Source organism: Lycorma delicatula, chromosome 2 (assembly GCF_047948215.1).
Source record: "Lycorma delicatula isolate Av1 chromosome 2, ASM4794821v1, whole genome shotgun sequence".
Lineage (NCBI taxonomy): Eukaryota > Metazoa > Arthropoda > Insecta > Hemiptera > Fulgoridae > Lycorma > Lycorma delicatula.
Window position 1 is genome coordinate 205,245,069 of NC_134456.1, and position 22,087 is coordinate 205,267,155.

The 22,087-nt window shown below is 27.5% G+C and overlaps 1 protein-coding gene across 3 annotated transcripts in view; it reads right to left on the minus strand.

Moving 5' to 3' along the window:
- sky (GTPase-activating protein skywalker) overlaps window positions 1-22,087 on the minus strand; it is a 260,488-nt gene that overhangs the window by 9,448 nt on the left and 228,953 nt on the right. Inside the window, exon 9 of one of the 3 annotated variants that reach the window (XM_075357069.1) lies at window positions 17,858-17,944. The exons of the other annotated variants lie outside the window; for them this stretch is intronic. Within the exon in view, the coding sequence (XP_075213184.1) occupies window positions 17,858-17,944 (87 nt within the window). The remainder of the gene's footprint in view (window positions 1-17,857; window positions 17,945-22,087) is intronic. 3 annotated transcript variants of the gene reach the window in all.

Genomic DNA, 22,087 nt, shown 5'->3' on the forward strand with positions numbered 1-22,087 from the left:
CCATTTAGCTTACCTACTGTTTATCATAATAAGAAATTAATCAATCTATACAACTGAAGGCAAACATGCTTCACCATGAAGAAAACAAAAATTTATTTCTGAGGATTTTTCTCAGATGCAGAACATTATATAGTAATTATTGTGGATTGTGAATTTTGTATTTTAAGCAAACAAAAATAAAACATTTCATCAACTTACAGTACATATGACAAAAAATAAAACAATAAATGTTGGTAAACTAAATTAATATGATTATTTCATATTAATAATTAATTAAATCATTTATTTCATCCTCTGAAGCAATACAATGGTGGTCCCAGAAGTTAAAGTATAATTAATAATGTAAGTTATAAACAAAAAGGTTTTAAAAATGCATGTGGATAACATACTTCAACAACTACTTGCTGAATTGAAGCAGAATATATGACCAAAATTTAAAAGGGTACATTAATTCGCTGCTGTAAACTATTTGTCTGTGGGTGTGATGCATGTGTAAAGCACCTAACGTAGAAGAGACACTAGTCATGGCTGCTTTCTCTGACTAGAATGACATGCTTTCTCTTAGTTCCTGTGGTGATCAGAGTGAAGGTTGAATGATGCTTTCATTTTGATGGCTTGACATATTTATGCAAACAATTATTTTGTTCTGTGAAGAAGAAAATTGTTAAATAACTCACTCCTCACTTTTCCTAGTAAGTCTGATGTGATGATTTTTATTGTTGAAGATATCCGTTTTATTTCTGGGAACGACTTACAATTCATGTCATTACTCACAATCATTATGGTCATATTCAGATCAAACATGTATTTACGCAGAAAAAGGTAACAGTAAAAAAATATAAAAGAAAGTTAGTTTTTCATTTTTATGGATATTTCATGTTAAATTAATTTTGCCAGAAGCAAGTACTCTTTCTAGTAATAAAAAATATGGAATTATAACATTTTTGAATGAGTGCTTCAAACTCCTTTTTTAAGAAATAAATTAATAGAATAAAATAAAATAACCTAAAATGAAATTCTAATGGTTCTTAAAAAAGACATGTTATTTCATTTTCATCATATTTGTAGTGCAAGTGAGCAAAAATAAATAAATAATTTGGGGGGAATATTGGGTTTGGGGTTGAATAACATTTTTAAAGTCAATATTTTTAAACTTTTTATTATTATACTTTAAAATTTTTAAAAACCTTTAATTGGTTATACACTTTTCAGTGCAATTTTTTATTTTCTTCCATTAACATAGTAAACATAGAAAAATCAAAATATATTTGTGGAATGTGATTCTGGAGGTGCAGGGGCAGAAAAAATAAACAAATACTGATTTAAAAAAAAAATGTTTAAACTTTTTTTGGTTTGTTTTAACATGTAATGATATTTTTATAATAAAACTTCAACATAAATTGCCCCTACCCAAAAAAAACTTAGTTAACTATTTTCATTCATCATTATTTTTCAATTATAACTTTTTTGTTAGATTTTTTTTTATATTTCTATCAATGCAATACAAAACTGCAGTTTAATATTGCATAGAAAATCAATTTTAAATAATATGAAGTTTTATAGGCTGAAGGGCTTCTTATAACATTTAACAAATTACATAATTATCTCCACTTGGGACTGATCACATAATATACAAGAATAGTAAACAGAAACATTACTCACAGAACAAATAAGTTATTTAGGAAGCATTAAGAGATACTAATAAATGGAATAAGATTAGAAAAAGATTTTGAAAAACTATTTTTTGAAATTTCAATTGGGTATTTATTTCTGAATAGACAAGCATTGAAGGCATAATAAATTCAGGTAACAGCAAAAAATTTGACTATTGCATCACCTGGCAAGCTAAATGGCATAATGATCAATATTTCAAGCTTAACTTTAGTTAAACTGGACCAAAATCTCTGCAAAGTCTGCCATCTTATGAATCAGCCATCAGCATAAAGAAATTATGTCGTAAACTCATCATGTACTAATTAAGAAAGAATTTTTAAATTTTCCATTAGGTCACTGTTAAAAATTAATTCCTTCATATTTAAAACTGTATACATAAAATTTCTAGGTTTAACAATTAACAATTACAATGTTAGTGTCTAAGAGTAAATTCATATAATACAACACAATAACTGATGAATAAATTAAACATTACTTTTGTTAATTTTACTTCATAATTTTGAAAATTGAAGAAACGGTAGTAATAGCGAAGCTGGAAAAATTACAACCTGAAAATATCTAAAAATTATTAGGTTTTTAAATGTTATAATTAAAAATTATGGAAAAACTGTAACATTAGAATTTTAATTTTAACTGTAAATAGAATGAACTTTTTAATTATTTGAGAAAAAATATTATATTCTGTTGTATATAAAACATTCTATTATATATATTTTAAGTTACAATATACATATTTAAATTCTATTAAATAAACAATTAGTACGCAATATTGAGATAAATATCTTACTGCATAATAAAAATATATCTGTTTTAGTTTTTATAATAACTCCCTCAAATACTATCTGATGGCTTATCAAAGTGAAATTTTGTATTTAAATACGTAATATTCTTTTTATATACCTAGAGATCTAGTTTTAAAGGCTATACTTGTGTTTCCTATATAAATACAATCACAATCATTACATTTAATTTCTTTATTTCAAAAATTAAATGTAATGGTTGTGGTGGTATTTATGTAGAAAAAACAAATAGATCTTAGATTACATTAACTTTTTTCCTGATATTAACACAAATTTAAAAATATTACAAATTAATAAAGAAGAAAAAATTCAAAAAATATTATCCATATAAATACAAATTTCAATTTGATAAACCATCACACACTGTTTAAGGGAAAATACTCACTCTTAAAAATGAATATGTAATCTTCATTACTTTTATTTTTAGATTATTAGTATGATGTAAAAACAGTATTATTTCAATCATGACTGAAGATGCAGGATACCACCTGCAAAGTACTTTTATGGAAAATTAAGATAAGATATGTTTTTATTCTGTACTATGTGGCTTATTTAATAGATTTTAAATTATATATATATATATATATATATTAATGAAAAAAAATTTGAGAATTTTCTCATTTCAAATTTATATTGAAAAAATAAAATACACAAACCTCCAAGCATTATCTATTTTTGAATACATAAGATTGACATTTCTTTTTGATCCAATTATTATTTAGGTAAAAGAAAATATTTTTTTTTTTTTTAATTGGGCATACATAGCGAGTCAAAAGTATGGAAACCCCCCCAAACTACTTTAAAACCATTCCAGATAGAATTCTGCAACTTCCTAAGTATAAGGTATCAGTCAACTACTTTAACGTTTAATGAAAAATAAGATCTCAACCCCTTTTCGGAGGGGGTGTAGCTCAGGGGTTCTAACTCAAATATTTTAAGTGGTAACATTCTTTGTGTGATACATCATTTTAAAGGTCTTTAAGACCTTTTAGTAAGTTCAAATAATATAATAAATTTAAAAAAAAATATTTTAAACTCAAAAATTGTTTTTGTTCCAATTTAATAAGTAAATAAATAAAAATATTTTCACCTAATCATGGTGATCTGCTGATCATTGTTGTGCAATATTCCACCTAGTGTTTCATTACTACATTGTTAGTTTCTTATGAGAATCTATTGCCATCAGTTGGCTAATTTATTTTGTACCAAATTTTGTAAGCCACTTTTGTTATTTACATCTTTTTTACCTTTTTTTAAATCATTTTCTACTGAATTAATTTTTTCTGTGCTACCTGCTAACATTGCTATCAACATGTCACTTAATCATAACCCTATTTCAAAAAGGTACAGTGTTAAATACTATTCCCAACAATTTGAAGAAACAGATAGCAATAATAATAGGGAAAAACCAGGAAGACCTACATCTGCAACAAATAATAACAAATCATTAGAGATTACGCAAGAATTTATCAGAATCCTCATTTCTTGACTCAAACAGCAGCGTGAGATCATAACATTATCCAAACATTTAAAAAGGGAAAATTTCTAACCCTTCAAAATTCATCCAGAGCAAGAACTTAATGAAATGACTATGATTGAAGACTTGAGTTCTGAAAAATTATCATGAAAAATATTTGTGTAGATCCTAATTTATTAAACAACATAGTTTTTAGTGATGAAGCCACATATTTCTTAAGTGGCAATGTAAGTTGCCGTAATTTCAATACTGGACTGATATTAATCCACACTGTACCGTGAGCAGAAACACAGTATCTATTCAAGTAAATGTATGAGCAGATATTGTTGGTGGATATGATTGATAGGGCCTATATTTAATAACTGAGATTTAAATGCAGTGAAATATGAGCCTTTGCTTGTCGATCATATCATTTCAAACATTCAAAATGGTTATTGGTCCTTAACATCTAAAATATTTAGTTTCAAAAAATTGGTTCATGAAATTTTAAATGCATTTTTTTCTGGAAGATGGATTGGCCAAAGGGGTCAAATAGAATGGCCAGCGAGATCACCCACTGGATTACTTTCTATTGAACCACTTAAAAGGTATTGTTGTATCATAATACGCCTAAAGATATCGATGATTTACAAAATAGAATTTGAGAATCAGCACAAAATATCACAAGGGAATCACATAATGAATCATTCTTTTACAACCAACTGGCACACCAGAAGGAGGACATTTCAAGCATTTATTAAAATGAAATGCAAGTAACTAAGCAAAACCACGCTAATAATTAAAAAAAAAATAAATTTATTCGATAATACCCATTTAATCAAAATTTTACTAACTTATTTATTTGCAATAATAGTTCCTTAAATTATAACAAACATAATTTTTTCAAAATCCAAACTTTATCCCGCCGCCATTTTGGGTACAGACATTATCAAAATTTTATTTATACCAGTTTTCTTGTCTTAAAGAGATCTTTAAGACACGAACATTGAACTAAGACCTTTTTTTTATTTATCACACAAAGGGTGTTACCATTTAAAATATTTGAGTGGTCCCCTAGGCCCCCCCCCCCCCATAAAAGGGTTGAAATTCTATTTCTCATAAAACGGTAAAGTAGTCAACTGATACCTTATCCTGAAAGATACAGTATTCTATCTGCAATGGGTTTTACAGTTAAGGATGTTTCCATACTTTTGACTTATTCTGTATATTGTTTCATCAGTATTAAGGTTAAAAGCATTCAATTATGCTTACCCTACAAATAAACATACCACTCATTTCACCCAAATGGGATTTTATAAAGAAATATTCTATGTAACAGCAGGGAACAAATACTTGTATTAAACATATATTTTATGTTAAACCAGTAAATTATTAACAGATCTGGCTCATCTTCACCTGACCAACTAAGATGAAAATCACTGGATTTTCATATACATATCATTTCTTAGTATATTATTTTTTAGGAACATACAAAAATAAAAAAAATAAATTACATTAGTCATACAAATAGATTTCAAAACGTCAAGAACATTTAACAATTTAAGTAATTTGACTACAAGTCGTAAAAATGTGGATAAAGCCTATAACCTTAATAATCTGACAGTCAATTATTCATTATTGTTAAGTATTCTTGGCACTTTATAGAATTATAATTCAGTATAATAAAATTAAATATGCAAAGCAATATGACACTAATAATGAATTAACAGTTAACATATATATTTACACACACTCATATTTAAGGTTAAGGTAGAAAGCATACAATACAAATAACAAGTTAAATTAGTAAAATTAGCACTTACCTGAATCAAAATTAATTTGATATGCTACGTTAACCTAAAGTAATAAAAAATTCATGCATGCAATAATAACAATGCAGTCCCAGAATTACTGATATTAATACAAACAAATTTAGTCTAACTAAAAATTCAAATATAGATATGTTAAATGAAAATATATTATAAAAAAAAAAAAGTTTCTCACTATTTTTATATAATCTTGAACCCTATATTTAGTAAAAAAAAAAAATTATATTCATTAGTTTTTTATTACTTTACTTTTTTACTTTCATAATTATAATAAACGATAATTATAAAAAATAATAATTCTTAATGTAATTATAAAAATATTAAATAATTCTTCGTAATCTACACTAAAATTATTTCATTTTGAAAGAATCAATGTATTGTACTGATGCTAGTTATTGCATCACAATTAATACCATACATACTTTTAAAAGAAAATAGGTTAATCAATATCAGTACAAGTACCAAACAAAGTATCATAAAATAGTTATTTATATCAGAAAATATCATATAGAAATATTTTCATCATATAAAAATATTTGTACAAATTAGAAATATAGAGATTAATTTAAGATGAAAATATGATTACATATATTAAGCTCTAAAAGGTTAAAAAATATCATTAAACATCTTGATTGTGCTTGATTTTTAGTTCAAATGTGTTGTACAGATTTCCTCCTTGGTTTTCTAAGAAAATAATCGACGGTTTAATAATTTGTTCCTGAAGTCTAAATTAAAAAAAAACCCTGAAAAATGTGTGTAGAAAAGATACCTTCTTTAAAGAGGTAAATGTGAAAATTAATGCTTTTCCAGATATCTATTTGTATATTGTGTATATCTGTAGCTCATGGGACAGTTACCACTATCTTCTACAAGAAGGGGAAACATTATGACCATGTTTCAGTCAACTCCTGAGTATATCCCAATAGACTACTAGCAAATACAGAAGAGAAGTGAAAGCAAGCAATTTTAAACTAAGATGAGGGACTGGGCAGTTGAACTACAGTTCAGTTCATCTTGTACAATAATTTCTACGTTTAAGGACAAAAATGGTTGCATTATAGCATTTTGTAGTAGATTTATCACAGAATTTGTGCCTGTTTCACAATTTTTTCTTTAAAATTTATGTTTATACGTATTGTTACTTATCACTGTTAAACAATATTTAATAAAATGCAAACTGTAAAATATACAATTTAACAACATAAAAAACTATTTTAATATTTCATAGTATTTTACAGACAGGAAACATATCAAAAAATGAAGATTGTTCATTATTTCTGCTTTAAATTGGCAGTATATTAAGCTTTTCTTACTGCTTAGCAGTTTCAATAATGCTACAGGATAATGCTTGTCCAATTTTTTTTTATTATTGAATATGTTTTTAATTCTGATATGCTAATAAATATTTCTGACATAAGCTAGAAGAATTAACTAGATTAAAAATTTAGTTAACATTATTTCTTTTAACATATTATCATTAACATATTTCAACTTAAATATTTACGGTATTATTACTGAAAGATACAAATTTATTGAGAATAGAACAAAGCTAAGGCATTTCTTTCAGGAGACACATTACTTTCCTTTTAGAAGTACTCCTAAGAAGTGTTGATAGAGTAGTTAAGAAGAGTTGGGAGTATGGGAAAGACTACATTACAACCTGTATACATGCAAAGAAGGCCTGTAGTAAGATTCTCAAAAGAAAGTTTAGACATTAATGAGGAAAAGTGTCTATAAATCTTATGTATGATTAAAAGAATACACAAAAATTGTGAAGTGAAACAAAGCCTTGAGTCCTTACAGTCTAGTTCTTACAGTCTAGTTCTTTCAGTCTAGTTTATTGTGAATGCTTTCAATCTGTAGAGGAAAAGCTGAAAAGTTTAATGGAGAAAATTAGACCAAAATGATGTAGTGTACACTCACCTTTCTTATTTATCATTGTTATGGAAGAGTTCTACATGGAAATGGAAAAAAATAGAAAGCCAAGAAAGAGCATATTTATTTGCTGACATTGAAATTTTGGAGAAAAAAGAGGATATAGTCCAACATGACTCATTTGCTTGGAGGAAGTGGGTATATAATTATTTCCTCCACCCAAGGAGGAAATAAAAAGGGGATGAAAACAGCATAAAAAAAGCAAAATATTGGTACTAATAAGAGATGATCAAAATGGAAAATAATTTTCAAGTAAAAGGAGTACTTGAATCAGTAGTAGAGTGCAAATGACAAGAGAATTAAATCTAAGCATTATAAATTTATGTAAAAGTGTTTGAAATGTAAACACACTAATCATTTATTACATTACAGATGAATATTGTCTATTATATTCTGGTTTACTATATGGTTCAGAGTTATGTGTAGCTATAAGAAGAAAAGGCTGTACAATACAGGATGCTGAGATGAAGTTTTTAAGAAGCATCGTACAAAAGATGAAAAATAATAGAGTAAGAATTGCTATAGTATAGAAAATTGCAACAGAGAAGAAAAAGAGTTTGGTTTAGTAAATTAAGTGTTGTATTCAATATAAGGGATTATAATTTTTAGACTAATATATTCTAAGGATTAATAATTAAAAAATACAAATGACATGAAAATCTAACTTAATACAAACTTACTCATAAATTAAACCCTTGATAAAGGATGTAGTCAGTAATAAAGATTTACTAAAAACTAACAGAATAGGAAAGAAATAGATATTATAGAAAAGTGTTTTAAATAAGTACAAACAGTACATAAACATTTAAACTGCAATAATATTTTCGACATAATTATTCTAAATTGGGTCAGATTAAATACATTGTAATTTTATTCTGACACAAACATGGTAACTGTAATATTTAATAATTTAGCACTGAAGATGAAATAATATTTGAGAAAAATACATACTGATTACTTTTCTTGTCTTTCTGATTGCATAGTTTTTTAATCTTAGGATGACTAACTAATCTAACATAATCAACTGTCAAACTGAATTTACTTTTTTTAACACATTTATTTTAAAAGCTGTTCAGTAATATTTATAATTTAAAATTGTAAAGAAATTCTAATTAAAAAAAAACTGCTTTTATTATGAAACAGCTTTGAAAGCTGTTTCATACTATTTATAAGGTGTGTAGCTATTAAATAACGAGACTAATGCTGTTACAGAACTACGCATGCGCCAAATTCGTACAACCTACAACTGCTTGTAGCATGAAGGCTTCTCTATTGATTGTTGCCACTTGTTTCTGTAGACATATTAGTCTGGCTGTAGCCTTCGTTAGGAAAACATCTGTTTTTTTTTGTTTTGCTGAAAAAATTTTAGTGTTTTATTAGAGCAAAGAAATGACGTGAAATTTCATATGAAACTTGGAAAAACCGCTATTGAAATTTATCTATTATTAAAAATGGTGTATGGCAATGAATGTTTATTACACGCGTGGGTTTTTGAGTGGTTTAAATATTTCCAAGATGACTGAGAAGACGTTGAAGATGATCAAAATTCAAAGGGATGATGATTGTTTTTTTTTTTCAATATTCATGGGGATCGTGTACCTTCACTGGGTTCCTGAAGGTTAAATTATTAATCAAAATTACTTTATTTGAGTTTCTTGCTCAATTCCATGAAAAAATAAGAAAAACAACCTGAATTGTGGAAGAACAAGACAAGGGTTCTTCATCAGGACAATGTACCAGCTCTAATACGTAATAGACTGAATTGTCTATTACAAAATTTCTAGCCAAGTATAACATCCCAGTGTTAGACCATCCACCTTATTCACCTGACCTGCGCCATATGACTTATCTGTTCCCAAAGGTCAAATCTGCATTAAAAGGAACAAGATTTCAGACCATTGAAGCTGTGAAGGAAAAAGTGGTACGCGTCTTGAAAGAGCTCACAGAAGAAGACTTCCAGCACTGTTTCAAACTATGGAAAATTTGCATGGAGCACTGCAGGGATACAGGAGGGGTTTATATTGAAGGGGATAATAATTAAATATGTATAAATTTAAAATAAAATATTTTACAACATTAGTCTCATTTTCGGCAATTAAGAAATGCTATAAACAGGAAGTGCAAACTGACAAAAGAAGAGTGGATTAAAGAAAAGCGTTCAGAAGTGGAAAGAGAAATGAACATTGGTAAAATAGACGGAGCATACAGGAAAGATAAGGAAAATTTTGGGGTACATAAATTAAAATCTAATAATGTGTTAAACAAAGATGGTACACCAATATATAATACGAAAGGTAAAGTCGATAGATGGGTGGAATATATTGAAGAGTTATACGGAGGAAATGAATTAGAAAATGGTGTTATAGAGGAAGAAGAGGAAGTTGAGGAGGATGAAATGGGAGAAACAATACTGAGATCTGAATTTAAGAGAGCATTAAAAGATTTAAATGGCAGAAAGGCTCCTGGAATAGACGGAACACCTGTAGAATTACTGCGCAGTGCAGGTGAGGAAGCGATTGATAGATTATACAAATTGGTGTGTAATATTTATGAAAAAGAGGAATTTCCGTCAGACTTCAAAAAAGGTGTTATAGTCATGATACCAAAGAAAGCAGGGGCAGATAAATGTGAAGAATACAGAACAATTAGTTTAACTAGTCATGCATCAAAAATCTTAACTAGAATTCTATACAGAAGAATTGAGAGGAGAGTGGAAGAAGTGTTAGGAGAAGACCAATTTGGTTTCAGGAAAAGTATAGGGACAAGGGAAGCAATTTTAGGCCTCAGATTAATAGTAGAAGGAAGATTAAAGAAAAACAAACCAACATACTTGGCGTTTATAGACCTAGAAAAGGCATTCGATAACGTAGACTGGAATAAAATGTTCAGCATTTTAAAAAAATTAGGGTTCAAATATAGAGATAGAAGAACATTTGCTAACATGTACAGGAACCAAACAGCAACAGTAACAATTGAAGAACATAAGAAAGAAGCCGTAATAAGAAAGGGAGTCCGACAAGGATGTTCCCTATCTCCGTTACTTTTCAATCTTTACATGGAACTAGCAGTTAATGATGTTAAAGAACAATTTAGATTCAGAGTAACAGTACAAGGTGAAAAGATAAAGATGCTACGATTTGCTGATGATATAGTAATTCTAGCAGAGAGTAAAAAGGATTTAGAAGAAACAATGAACGGCATAGATGAAGTCCTACGCAAGAACTGTCGCATGAAAATAAACAAGAACAAAACAAAAGTAATGAAATATAGTAGAAATAACAAAGATGGACCACTGAATGTGAAAATAGGAGGAGAAAAGATTATGGAGGTAGAAGAATTTTGTTATTTGGGAAGTAGAATTACTAAAGATGGACGAAGCAGGAGCGATATAAAATGCCGAATAGCACAAGCTAAACGAGCCTTCAGTAAGAAATATAATTTGTTTACATCAAAAATTAATTTAAATGTCAGGAAAAGATTTTTGAAAGTGTATGTTTGGAGTGTCGCTTTATATGGAAGTGAAACTTGGACAATCGGAGTATCTGAGAAGAAAAGATTAGAAGCTTTTGAAATGTGGTGCTATAGGAGAATGTTAAAAATCAGATGGGTGGATAAAGTGACAAATGAAGAGGTATTGCGGCAAATAGATGAAGAAAGAAGCATTTGGAAAAATATAGTTAAAACAAGAGACAGACTTATAGGCCACATACTAAGGCATCCTGGAATAGTCGCTTTAATATTGGAAGGACAGGTAGAAGGGAAAAATTGTGTAGGCAGGCCACGTTTGGAATATGTAAAACAAATTGTTAGGGATGTAGGATGTAGAGGGTATACTGAAATGAAACGACTAGCACTAGATAGGGAATCTTGGAGAGATGCATCAAACCAGTCAAATGACTGAAGACAAAAAAAAAGCTTCATTGTTTAATAGCAACACCTCATACAATTATAAATTAGAAAGAAATATTAATTTAAAAAAAAACCCATTATAAAATATTTTTACTAACAATTGAAGGCCTTAACTATTTATTTAAACTGCTACAGTTTTTTGAATAAAGATTTCACAATTTGAAGGCTATGGGGAAATGGAATAGATCATTTCTGGACATGTTAATATGATCTTACTAATCACCATAATCTCTTGCCATGATTATCAATTCTCATTCTTCCTTTTCTATCATCAAATACACAAATTTGATAAGAATATAAATTTACAAATATTTTATTTAAACAACTTTGATAATGGAAAAAAATAATCTGCAAGTGAAACACGGAAAAAAGAAGACTAAAATTTATCTTACAAAATTGGCAGTTGCTGATTGTTTAAAAGATATTGATTAGTAAATCAGGAAAATATCCCATTAGTGGCCAATTTTTAGAAAATTAGGTTTAATATCTTAGAAGTATTGATAAAGTTAATGTATAGAATATATTGCCTCTTTCAACAATATTGCCTATTCAACAAATATCAACAGAACAGAAGATATCCAATATTGGCATACCCAAAAATAGGATCATTAATTTGCTATTTAGAAAACAACATTTAATTTAGCAGAGAGAAACCATTTTTGTTAGTTAAAAAATTCTAATTAAAAAAACATTTAAGTAACTTCCAAAAATGAAAAAAGATTTAAATTTGGCTTCTCTATTGAATTTCTCATTAAATTTAGTTTAAATATCAGGTAATACAAGTATTTTTTTGTCTTTAACAAGCGCAAGTTACATTCCAAATAGATAAAAATGATAAACATGTTTCAAAATAGCTTTAATTCACTCCAATAAACTTACATGAGTTATAAACAGCAATGCTACTACTATACCTCTTCAAAATACTTAGCTGCTTCCAGGCTTGAGATACGCAGTACAGCATTTTCTTTATATTGTGACCAAAATACTATATAGTTCATAGAAATAATTAAAACACTAATAAACAATAATAATAATTTTTATCCAATAATTATTGTTTATTCAATTATTCCTTATCCAATTTAGAAAATAAGTAACAGAAAACTGTTAAAGACATTAATTGAAATAATATAATTCTTAAAAAGTAGAGAAATCAAAAACTATAACACATAATCATAAACAAACAAACATTAATACAGATAAATATATTACAAGTCATAATTTACAGGTACTTCTACATATGAGATTAAAAATCATAAAAATTATACTTACTAAAAAATTACAAAATTGTGTTAAAACATCTTTTTAGAGCAAAAATGACTATCTAAATAATGAACAACACCAGTGCATACAAATAACAAGACATCAAAAAAGGAAACTGCAATTAAGTAAATTATAACTGAAAACGTGTAATTTAAAAAAAAAAAATTATTCTTAAAGGAAAAAATAAATGGGGAAAATATGTACTACTTGAATTTACCAACAGCAATTCAATATTACGTGAAGAAAAAATCAACATTAAGAATTTAATAACAACAAACTACAACTTGGTTCACTAAGTGTTTATATGCAGAATGTAAACTGTAAACTGTACTTCAATGTAATTGTACATAGAAATGTTAATGTAACTCAAATTAATGGTAAAAATGAAAATATTAGTTTTATCAGCTGATTAAGTTACAGTTTAAACAATATTAAAGCTTCAGATCAAGTTTATTTTATTCAGATACTAAGTCTTAAGTTTGTATGACTTAAGTTTATAGGTAAAGTAGATGATACTTATTTTTATGATGGTCAGCTAATTAAAATTTTACTGAAAGAAAAGTTTTCGAACAGGTTATAATAAATTTAAAAACAAGGGCTGGAGTAATATATTTTGAATATATTATGTCAAGAGAAAACTGACCATTTTAAAAAATTCTTTGCAAACACACATACACAATAGTTAAGGAAACAAAAGCTTTATCTATTCAAAAATGTACAATACTTTTTTGGACTCTAGGACCTTTACAAATAATGACTTAACAATTAAAAAAGTAATAAAAATAATACGTAAATTTTCCGTATTAATCAAGAAATGAAAAAGCATCAGCTGAGAAAACTGAAATTAAATTAGAGATTAATTTACCCACTTGCATAAAATTTTATTACTTTGTGACTGTACAAAATATTTAACTATAAATAAAATGTATCAAATTAACATTAAAAAAAAAAAACAAAAAAAAACACCAATGGCATCAAAAAAAAATTAACAGCAGTAACAATAACAAGACAACAATTAAACAACAATAAAAATGGACATTAACTAATGGGAAATGACATCACTATGTGAAAAAAATCTGACAAAAACCACAGCAGTCAAAATGAACAAATTACTAGCTATTTCCATTAATAAATTTATGAGATATTTACAAAGAGAAAACATATGAATTTATTAAAAACCACCAATTTATTTATCAATAGCTTACTTATTTTGAATTTAACACCATGCAACAATGTTGACAGATTAGATTAAAAATTAAGGAGACCATAACTGGAGCACTAGATGGTTGTCCTTAGCCAAGTTATGGTTAATATAAGCAAATTCTTTTCCTCTAGCAGAAGCTTATATTAATAAATAACTGATTACATTTTAACATTTTAATTGTTTGCCTGATGAAGTGTACATTAAAATCATTAGGGTCCAGAATGAACTGTTGAAAAGTCTGAGTGAAATTATTGGATATGAAGTGAAACTTAATATCCAATAATATTACATCAACAATAAAAAACAGCTTCTATTTAAACAAAAAAACATGAAAAAACATACCATTTAATTTTTCTACAAAATCTGTTTCTAACTAATTCTTTAAGTGCATATTATTTGTTATGAAATGCCACCACATAAATAATAAATAATGAAAAGAATTTGATTCCTGTTGAAATTGGATAACTATTACTAATATTTGCAAATCTGCCAATTAATATTTTTTCTATGGCTGTAATGTTTGAATTACACAGCTGCAACTTGTATCATAATGATGATCATTATGTAACAGATTTTCATTATGATATGGGTTACGATATGGGTTCAGAGGTAAATTTGAAAGTACACAAATAGGTAGGTAACTAAGGTTTTTTATATTGTATAAATTAGTTTTTCATCTTTTTGTTAATTATGTCAGATTTTGAGGAAGAAATATCTAACACCGATCGATATTAAAGAAAATTCAGTACTTATGACCTATTGCTACAGAAATGTATTTTTTGAAAAATCTTTAAAAAATATTCTGTAAACAATGTATTTATCTTAGATTTAAATCAATAAACCCAGTATTTATCAGCCGTAGAAAAAATATGCTATGCAACTCTCTATAATGGCCATTAATGCACTCTTGTGAAGTTTACGACTCTTGCCAAGGCTCATGTTGTAACTTACTTTGCACTCTTGTATTAATGGCTATAATAGGCTCATTGCATAATGTACTATTATATATATAGGATGATTCAAAACTATACAGCAATCTCTTGAGAGCTAAGTCTATAGCTAAAAATAGGAAAAAAGCTCATATAAACAGAGGCCTCAAAACACTTATTAGCGTAGCGTGGTATGGCTAGCAAAAGATTTCACCCAGATTTCAATTCCTTCAGGGAAATGAAATTCTGGGAAGACAAATTTAAATGCTTCTTATGGTTTTTGACCTGAAAATATTAAATAAAATGGGTCCCAGAATTGTACCCATTAGTTTTAAAGAGATATCCAATGTAAAACACAAAAACTGGGAGTAAAAACAAGTTTTTTTTAACATTAAGAAAACGTTGTTAAATGGTTAAGTTGTATTTTTTTTTCAATTAGAAATGTAAAAAAATTAATTTTGAAAAGATTCATGTATATTTCTTAAGAAAAAATTCATCATATTTAAATTTAACTTTATTAAAAAACAAAACAGACTGAATAATGAAAAACATTTTAACAGCATGAAATAACTAATTTTGTCTATAGGTTTAGAAATAATAACTGATCGTTTATTTACTACATTTTTATCAGAATTAATTAATTAATTTGTTTTCATAGGTTGGCAATATATCAGCTGATCAATTAACTTATTGAAGCAGTGTTTGAATAATCCTGATGGTGGTTTTTGTAAGGTATCTGTGAGATTCTGTGTACAATTCCAAAAACAATTTTTTACAAAATTTAATGTAATTTTCTTTAATACATAATGGGAGAAAATGCAAATATGTAGTATTCATTTGAAGAGAATACAGACATGATATTAATTTATGGTAAAGTAAACAAGAATGGATTGGCTGCAGTTCAAAAATATCATGATACTTATCCACATCGAAGAGCACCTGATCGCAAAACTTTTGAAGCTGTGGTGATGACTTAATGATATGGAGAGAAACCAGCAGTTTTAAACCAAAACGAGTAGGTACTAGTTGTCAACAAAGTGTGAGAAACCATAATAATGTACACACAATAATAAATGCTGTGCAATTATCAACAACTAAAAGCACCAGACAGGTATCACGGCATTTAAATATTTCACAATCAAGTGTACGGCAGGCACCTCATGAGGGACAGTTTTACCCATTTTAACATGAGTAAAAGACTTATTACTGCCATAATAAATGGAAGATATTCTGCCAATGGTGAACTAGAAAATGGGTATGAAATCATAATTTCCTTTGTTGTATTCTAGTAACTGATGAATCATGCTTCATAAGAAATAGAATAGTAAATTTTTGTAACACCCTTACTTGGGTAGCTGAAGACCCACATGAGACTGCAATAAGACATTTCCAGTATACATTTTCAATTAATGTAAGGTTTGGTATTCGAGGTGATAATTTGATTGGTCCATTTTTCTTACTAAGGAGGCTTACAGGAGAAGCATATTTAATTAAACTTTTTGGAAACAAACCTGTCCACCCTTTGGAAAATATTTCTTATGAAAACAGGTTAGAGATGTGGTTCATGCATGACGGGTCACCTTCTCATTTTTCTAATAATGTAAAAGATGATTTTTATTTAATATATACTGTAGGCAATGGATTGATTGAAACGGATCAGTAAAATGACCACCAATCTCCCTACCTTACACCATCAGAATATATACTTTTTTCTGAAATTGGATGAAGTCAATTGTTTATTCAAAACTGAGTAACACACAAGAGGAACAAAGGAACTGCATATTGGAAGCTGCAGAAACTATAAGAATACTAAATTATGAGACGTACTAAAAAAGAATGGATTCGTCGAGCAAAATAATCAGATGCTAAACAAAATGGGGGCCACTTTGAGGAACTTTGAAGGTAATTAATAATGCATTCACTAATCTGTAATGTCATTTTTCCATTGTTTTTACATTTTATGTTAAAAGCTGGTTCCAAACCTATGGATAAAATTAGTTCTTTCATGTGATAAAAATTTTTTTCCACAATTCAGTCTTTTAATAAAGATAAATTTCAATATCCTGTATTCAATTTTTTCTTAAGTAATTCATATGAACTTAAATAACCATTTAACAAAGCTTTCTTATGTTAAACCCAATGTTATTTTTACCCCCAATTTTTATGTTTTATATCAGATATATTTAAAACTAATGGAGGTCTGTACCTCCATTTAAAATATGCATAATGTGGGTCCCAGTGCTGTCACTGGGACCCACATTATGCATATTTTTAGTATTTCTTAATAATTTCAGATCAAAAACCAGAATTTCACCTTACCATAATTTCTGTAAGTCTTCATTTTCCCAGGGGAACTGAAATCCAGGCGAAAAGTTTTGCTACCCATAACTCACTAACGAAGCATTTTCAGGCTACGTTAATATGAACTTTTTTCCTATTTTTAGCTGTAGAATCAGCTCCCAAGAGATTGCCATATAGTTTTGAATCGCCCATATAAAACAAATATAGCATAAAGTATTTTTATATATATATATATATTTTTTTTAATAAATGCAAAGATTTTATTGTAATTATACAATCATAACAACACAACCAAATCACAACAGATTAAATAATTTAAAAACATTACCACTAATGCTTCTGCAAGCTTCTACATTATGAGATCACACTAAAAGATAATGATTACTATATCTAAAGAATAACCACATTTATAGATGTTTGACTGCTGTGGTATTATCAACTCTTATTAACTGAATGACTGAAAATAAATTGTACTGTAGAAAAAATGAATTTAACATGTCCAGGCAGTGATACAAGTAGCAGGTGAGCAGGGTGCAGTAGACATCATTCGGTTGACTTACGTCATTTTGATCGACTATGAGGGATCTGATGTTATGAATGAGATACGATCCCATTGATGACACTCTTGGACCTGGCGAATGAGCACCCTTCATCATCCCCATCATCACAAGTGAAAGAGCAGCAAAACAAAAGACAACAAGACAACACCAGCACATTGATTATTATAATTAACATTGTTGTTAGAATAAATGAACAGTCTACAATCATATACAAAAATAATATGCACAACATACACACTCAAATACATATATGCATAATGTGAAACATATTAACAGTAGAGTTTACATTTAATTAAATGAACATTATGTCTATAAAAATAAAATAATTCACAGGATATCCACAAATTATCCTAACTTAATGAGATTAAATTTTAACTGATCACAGGAAAAACTAATAATAAATTAAGGTTTTTTTATTAGACAAGTACACTTTATGAACAGTCTACATTCATATACAAAAATAATATGCATAACATATACACATGCACAAATATATGTATAATGTGAAACATATTAACAGTAGATTTTACATTTGATTAAAACAATATGTGTAAAAATAATATAATAATAGGATGTCCACAAATTATCTTAATGAAATTAAGTGATCACAGCAAAAAAAAAAAAAAAAACAGTAAATAACAGTAGATCAAACCTTTGATCTAAAAACTTATGATCAAAGGTGATCTATGAAAACTGGTTTATTTTTATGAATTTTTTATCGGGATCCTAAATCCTGACTTCATACCTTTTCATTTGTAACAAGTTACTGCTATCCATCGAGATGTTCAAATCATTGTAAAATTACAGGTTGAGATATGATGCATTTTATGTATTTTTCTTGGAATAAAATATAAAATTCTATAGTATTTTGTAACTAAAAATATCTTAAGTAAGGAGAACAATAATAGAAAGAAAACTGCATTTCCTGGTTTATAGGCAACACCAAACATTCACATTCAGAGTAACACATATTGCAACCCATTATGAGTGACAGGACAAAAAAAAGGAATGAGTAACAATTAGTCGAGAGTATTAAATAAAAGCATAATATATGTATTTGACTCCTTGAAAGCCTACATGCTTCACAATACAGCTGGATTCAAACAGCAAAAGAATACTCAGTTACATTAATTAGATGCACAAAAGACCACCAACTAAATGCAAGACCATGACCCAGATTTCAAATCATCCTGCTAGTATTTTCCACCACTTTGCATCACGAGTAAGAAAAATATGAAATTCTTTAAGTAACAAAATTATGATGTACAAACTAGAAGAAATTTAAACAGTTTATATATAAAAACAATGTAAATGAAAGTCTTAAGTGTAAATGAAATTCTATTTCATTTTATAGAAAGTGTTTACCCAACAATAACAATAAACATAATCAAATGTAAAAACAAAAATACTTATAGGCTTAACAAGATCATACCAACACAGCATTTATAACTTAAAATTCTTAAATAGTATATGTAAGTTCTATAAATTTATTAAAAAAAGAAAGAAAAATATAAAAAAAACATTTAACTGATTCAAGAATAGTCAACTGGGATACAAACTTATAATAATCATACCCATGTAACAATAAAAATCTACAGTTTTGAGATGTTGGAAAAAATTAATTTTGTTTTGGAAAATAGTATGCTTGGCATTGTTACTATGATCATTAATACAAATGAATGACAACACTAAGCAATGAAACTTTATTTTACTTTTTCACATCCTTTAATTAATACGATGAGAAATTTCATGTTTTGGGTGGGGATACATCAGGCTGTTGGAAATGCATTTTACTTATGACCAAAAATAGTAGCATATTTCTTATTTTTTGTCAATAAAATCACACACATTATACTAAGATAAAAAATTCTGCATACTTTAAATCTTTATATTTCATAATGTATTTTAATCACTTGAATTCTGAATTTCCTAAATATTGTCCTGGCTATTTTGATATTCAGATAAATTATTTTATTCAATAAAAGCTTATTCAGTTACATAAAAATTTATTTAGAATAGTTATATTTTTAAGAGATGAACTGTTTCCAGATTTTGTATATTCATTTACATATACACTCACCTTTTTATAAGTTGTGAATAAATAATCTGTAAATAACTTTTTTTTAATTCAATGATTTAATTTAAAAATGTATATATTGCTAAAGGTTGCTGATTACTACTCTGTTTAAAGGTATGATGTAAAAGAGAACTGAATTGATATGCCTATCAGATCCTGTCCTGAACAATTGCTAAGTTAAATCTTCAGCTCCTGTTTTTATAACACAGACACTGGTTTCCCAAATAATATTTACAGTCAACAATCAATATTTTTGTGCATTTGATTTTGTGAAAATAGCACTCTGATGCTATTTGAATCCATATTTAATCACAGTTAATATACAATAATAAATGGACTTTTACACATAAATCTGAAAGTGTATGGCCATGAAATGCAAAAGCTGAAAGCTCGTCATCTTTTAAAAGCAAACCAGAACGGTTTACAATGATGACAATGAATATTTCCTTCTCTTCTCAAATCAAATCTAAAATTCTACTTCACTCAGATATCTGATATATCTATAAACCAGGTAACACAGTGTTGTATTATAGAAATACTCTTTTGGAGTAGATCCATTTTTACTAATAATGATGTCACCAATAATAAAGTGTAATGACAAACCTGCACGCAAACAAAATAAATATTATAAAAAAGTTTGGAAGCTTTCCTTTTGAAAGCAACTTCAAGTCCACTGCAATGTGCAATTATTTAAAATGTTTTGTTTTTTTCATAATGTATTATTAACATGTTGTAGATAATTTGTGAACACCTTTTTAAAATTTATCCTAAAAGTCACATTTACATATATATATAAAATGTATAACGTATATATAAATTGACAAAAACAGGTAAACACAATAATGCAAATTCATAATCTTTTGTTGTCACTTATATTTAATTTTCTTTTATATAACACACTATATTATTATTAATCTCTAAAATAACAAATAAGACAATAAGTTTAGCTCAGAAATCAAATTATCAAACTTTTATCACCAGTCAATATAAAATGAGCCCAAATTCAATCAATATACATGCATAAACATTTTCTAATAACCAACAGATTTTTTTCTACTGTTTATCATTGATGAACAAAACAAAGGCCTCTAATCATTGCTTAAACTTATGAAAAAATGTAGGTAATAAAAACTTGATAAAAGGGTAAAAAAGGTAAAAAAAAATCCTAGCACAAGAAGGAAGAGTAATTTCAAAGTCAAAGGAGGTTTTAATTAAGGTTTATATAAATACACTAATAAAAGTAATAGCATATTCTGTTTTTTACATGTACACTTATACCACTAAAATATTTCACAAGTTTTATAACGAAATGGAAATACACTTTCCATTCTTTAATTTCTTTCATTTTATACTGTTATATACAAAATTTACTGATAACAGGAACTCATTAAAACTTTTGACTGCACAATCCCCCCAATACTGAAGAAATGAGAGATCACAGACACAAAACAACTTTTTACAGAAAAGAATATCACTGGCGAGATTTTACATACAGACAAATATACTTGTACATCATGAAATTAATATTATAGATTTATAGCAGTAGTGTTATTGCAGTAGAAGTACTTTGTTATACTTATATGAAACTGATAACTGAATGACCATAAGTTAAATATAACAAATGAAACATAACTAACTATTTTGAATACTGTCTCATCACATATTAATTTACAAAGTTATTAAGATTTTGTAACATTTTCTAAGATGTATTATTATGTGTAATGTATTATTATTATTACTGTTTCTGTTAGTTTTCTTATAATAATAATTAGCTTTATTATTGTTTTTGGTATTACTTTTATGTTTTTGTAATATTACTGTATTGTATAAATCAAATATATACTTATGTAAGTATTTGTATAGTAAATTTATTATAAGTACACGTTTGTGAGAATATGTGTGTATATGTACCTACCCAAAGAAATACAAGAAATGAGTGTTTTTCAAAATCAATAACATCATTTGAAATTATTTCAGACCCACACATTGACAGGTAGGAGATAAATGAATATAGTAAGATACTGTAAAAAACTGCCAAAATGAAAATATATCACAAGGGGCTGAAGGAATTTTTAATTGATAACTCATTCAGATCCAAATGAATTCCTTTCAATATTATTTTTCCTTAAAAAATATTATACTTTGATAATATT